This window comes from Lotus japonicus, chromosome 5, assembly GCF_012489685.1.
Source record: "Lotus japonicus ecotype B-129 chromosome 5, LjGifu_v1.2".
In the NCBI taxonomy this organism is placed as follows: domain Eukaryota; kingdom Viridiplantae; phylum Streptophyta; class Magnoliopsida; order Fabales; family Fabaceae; genus Lotus; species Lotus japonicus.
The window spans coordinates 40852183-40856675 of NC_080045.1; the positions used below are offsets into that span (position 1 = coordinate 40852183).

General features: G+C 37.7%; 1 protein-coding gene across 2 annotated transcripts; it reads left to right on the forward strand.

Annotated features, from left to right (window-relative positions):
* Positions 1-2493: 2493 nt before the first annotated feature.
* Positions 2494-4086, forward strand: LOC130717631 (uncharacterized). Of its 2 annotated transcripts, XM_057567943.1 has the most exons (4): positions 2494-2575; positions 2673-2774; positions 2926-2990; positions 3069-4086. In XM_057567943.1, exons 2-4 carry the CDS (start codon positions 2688-2690, stop codon positions 3796-3798), a joined length of 882 nt encoding a protein of 293 aa, XP_057423926.1. In that variant the 5' UTR covers positions 2494-2575; positions 2673-2687; the 3' UTR covers positions 3799-4086. The 2 variants fall into 2 exon arrangements, with proteins under 2 accessions (XP_057423926.1, XP_057423927.1); XM_057567944.1 differs by lacking the exon at positions 2494-2575 and having other exon boundaries at positions 2582-2774; positions 3075-4086.
* The last annotated feature ends 407 nt before the right edge of the window (positions 4087-4493 follow it).

Below are 4493 nucleotides of genomic sequence, written 5' to 3' on the forward strand. Positions count from 1 at the left end.
AATCTTGATCTTACACCCACTCCCTACCACAAAGATCTGGATTTGAGTGCCACGGAAGGAAGAAATTGACAGGGAAAGAGCGCGACGGTTGGGTGCGATGGAGGACTGATCTCCTTCCCAAGATCCGGCGCCGCCACGCCACCACTGTCTTCTCTTCTTCATCTTCTTGGCCGAGAGGACCTGACTCGACAAGGGATTGAACCTCTCTTTTATTGAATGGGAAGAACGAGGAAGAGATGAGGATAAGGAACCCGCTTCCTCGCATGCTTTATGCTGTCCTTTCAGCACTTGTATGCTCGTTGCTGGGAGGGTGAATTCATGGAGACTATGCCAATAATTCGATCTTGTACTTTTGATTTGTGAAGGCTCTGGTGTTGTGGTGGGGTTGGGGAGCGTGACCTGGTAAAGAGGGTGACGAATTTTTGTTTTTGAAATTAGGATAAAGAAAGATGAAGAATTGTATTAGGCTTAAATACTCTGTAGGTCCCTGAAATTGTACCCCGTATCAAAATAAGTCCCTGAAATTTTTTTTTCCGATTCCGGGTCCCTAGAAAAATTTGTTTGATCAAAATAAGTCCCTACGCCGGAGAAGACAGTGGTTGCCTCCTCATTGTTTCCACAAACCATGAAATAACATGTTTAAAACACTCCTAGACCTTCATATATCTGATCTGGGCGAAGAAATCGCAAGAAACAAAGCTAAAACGAAGAAACCGAGAAGCTCCATAAATTCCGGCGAGAAGAAATCAACTTGCGACTGGCCTTTTCTCTTCAACTGTGACGACCCAGCCCACGAGACCACCACCACTGAGTTCCTGAGGACGAGACGAAGCCGGCCCAACACCCTGGTCGTAGCGCCGCCATGACCGCCGTCGTCAACCACCGTCTTCTCCGGCGTAGGGACTTATTCTGATTAAAAAAACAATTCCAGGGATCCGGAATCGGAAAAAAAAATTTCAGGGACTTATTTTGATACGGGGTACAATTTCAGGGACCTCTAGAGTATTTAAGCCATTGTATTATTGTGATTTTGAAGAGTGGAGAGATTAATTGGTGAATTGAAAAAGAATGTGGATGGGTGGGTGTGCTTTTCTGGGTAATTGTTTGATTTTCTGAGAAATCCCAAATTGATTTAGGTTTTTTTTATTTGGGGGATTTATATTTAGATTAGGATTTATTAAGTTTTTTTTCTCTGCTTATATAACTGACTTGGAATTAAAATTAAAATTTTAATTAATTTTTATAATTAAAAAAAAAGAAAAAAGCCACGTGGTAACGGTGACTAGGACAAAATTGAGTTGTGGCAACATTTGGCCTTAATTGAATTAAAAAAAATTTAGGGACTCAATTTGATAAAAAAAAATTCTAGGTCCTGGAACTGATTCCCTTTGTAATCTCAGGGGCCTTTGGACCCTTTAAGCCTTAAATTTAATCGAAATAAAAACATGTAATCAAGTGGTTGATTCCTTCTTTGCATTGGAAAGAAGGAAAATCTCATCAACACTCACTTTAAGTATTTTGGAAATGATAAAAAAATGAAATTAAATATTTTTAATTATATATAGTGTAAATCGCCACTTGAAGTGGCGATATCTCTTTTTTTAATTTTTTTATGAAATCGTCACTAACAGTGGCGACACCCTATTTATATATTTTTTCTGACTTTCTTTATTAGTGACGGAATCGTATCCGTCACAAAATCCTAATATTTAATATAAAAGGTATTAGTGACGGAATGTGAAGAAAGATAACATCCGTCACAACATTTCTACCGACGGAATTCTTTTTGCGACGAAATATATTTCCTCTCAAAATCTTAGTGAATAATGAAAAGAATTTAGCGACGGAAATTGAAGTGTACATACTTCTGTCACAAAATTTTTAGCGACGGAGTTTGTGACGGACAATTTTCCGTCACTAATAAACAAAGTCCAAAAAAAAATTGGTGTCGCCACTGCTAGTGACGATTTCATAAAAAATAAATAAAAAATAGAGATATCGCCCCTTCAAGTGGCGATTTACACTATTCTTGTAATTAAATCAAAAGTTGCACTAGTTTGGTAAATTTATTTAAAACTTGCACTAGTCATTGTAAAAAAGATTGGTGATCTCGTATCACAACTACCGGCTTGTAGGAAAATATCATTTATTTTTTCGATGAAAAAAAATTCAAGTGGATTCAGCTTCGATCATCACTACGGACTAAAGCATGCCTCTATATAACTTTGGTTGCTTAAACATAGGTATTTAAAGATCGCCCCCTCAACACAATCCTCATATCAATTGCGGGAATTAAACACAAGATTTTTAATAAACACAACATTTTGAAGGAAAGTAGTATGTCCTTAGCGACGTGTGTATTGGTGGATAACTTTGTTAACACAAGAGAAAAGAACAAAAAAAAAAAATTATAGAAAAACTATTGTCTTTGTCCCTACCTTATTTTTCTTTTTGTTAAAGAACTCTCGAGCCCACAATCATCATTAAAAGCCTAACGTTAGCATTTTCGAAATTCGTTGGAGCCAAACGGCTTTTAAACTTGTCACATGTTCTCTCTCTCTGGGTGGCATGGCATGTATGTCAGATTCTGATCTAGTTGCTTTCATTATTATTATATGACACCATATATATCAACAACATTCCTCACACTCTTCTTCTTCTTCTCTTCCCAGTAGAGGGCCCTTGAGATGGGTTGTTTCCTGGCATGCTTTGGTTTATCCAACAAGAGAAAGCGTAGAAAGACCCTCTACAATGTCCTAGCTGGAGGACACCAAGTAAGCAAGCACAACAAAACCCATCTTTAATCTTCAACCTTTTCATCACACCATGCATCACTCTTTCATTATTTGTATGATCTAAGAAGAAGCATGTTCAAATTTAATGGAATATCTGTTTTAAGTTCGAAAGAGTTGTGTTATCTTGCAGAAATATGGAAACTATGAAGTTCTTGCCACAACAGAAAAATCCATTATTCCATATTCTGGTGTCAGGTTAGCATTTATTTATCTCTTCATTTTCCCTTAATATTTCATGAGTGGATATGGTAGATTATTTATGTTATTGGTTAGGGACAGAGATAAGAGAAAGGAGCAGAATGGTGTCAAAAGCAAGAAGAAGAAGAAAGTTACCTTCAATTTGAATGTACAGATATATGAGCCAGATCCCACTGCTTATCAGGTATTGAATAATGAAGAAGAAGAAGAAAATAAGAACACTAAAGCAGAATCAGAAGGAAAGAGCTCAACTTCTTCCATCTTGGGAGAAGAATCTGCAGATTTGGGAATGAGATACCCTTCCAATTACAGATACTACAACTGCAGGGATAACTATGATGAGGAGGAGGATGAAATTACATATGAGGAATCTGACATCGATCTCTCTGATGATGATGAATTTGATGATAGTTGGAGTGAGCAAAGTTTAGAAAATGATGAGGCTGAAGTATATGACAAGAACAGTGAACAGAATCAGAGGCCACTTGCTCCAAATGGTGCTGATGTGAAATCCGATTCAAGTGGACGAGGCCGGAGCATAAACACGCATTCTGTTCTAATCCCAGTGGAGAATCTCACTCAGTGGAAAGCAATCAAGGCAAAAGTTGCATCAAGTAAGCACAGGAGCAAGGAGAATGTTCCATTAGAGCAAAAGACAAGCTTGAATTTGTCACCTTGCAGCTTAGAATCAAATGCCCTTCAGTCCAAGCCTCTGTTGCAGGAAATTGCAGTTGATGCTAGTCTTTCAAACTGGTTGATTGCTCCTAATAATCATGTCCCCAAGGCCACAATTCATTGTCAATGATGCAGCCATGTCATTCAGAAACTTGGAAAATATCAATTCCATTAACAGAGCAATTTTTAATTGGTGAAGATTACACATGAAGGAGCAATACAACACTCCCAGACACCAATTTTAAAGGACGATGCAGCAAAGCATGATTCTTGTTTAGATTATTCATTAAGCAGAAAGACAGTTGGCATGATTTCATCTAGTATGTGTGTCTAATTCTTATACTGTATTTTGATTTGTTTTGTTTTGTTAAAGGTTGTGTTGTGATCAATGGAGAGTGTGTTTGTCTGTTTATATTCACAGCTCTTGCTCATATTATGTGATAGGAGAAGAAGTGAAAGAGAGGAGAAAGAGAGAGAAAGAGAGAGAAGGGAACTGAGAATTGAGATTAGAGAGATAAAATTCTTGTTACAACTAACATAACATCTCTAACTGCCTAATGGCCTTATTTATACTACTTTGCTGCCAGCTGTTATGACAGCTGTTCTAATTCTTATTTAACAGATGCTAACAAGTGCATCATATTCCTAATTAACAGATGCTAAGTGATGCTAAGTGCATCATATCCCTCCCCTTAAAACTCTCCTTGACCTCAAGGAGAAGCAGTAACATCAAAGAAGGGGAACTGCTGCTTCAGCTTATATAGCAATTCCCAAGTGGCCTCTTCTGCACTTTCCCCTTTCCACTGCACTAAGACTTCAGTAACA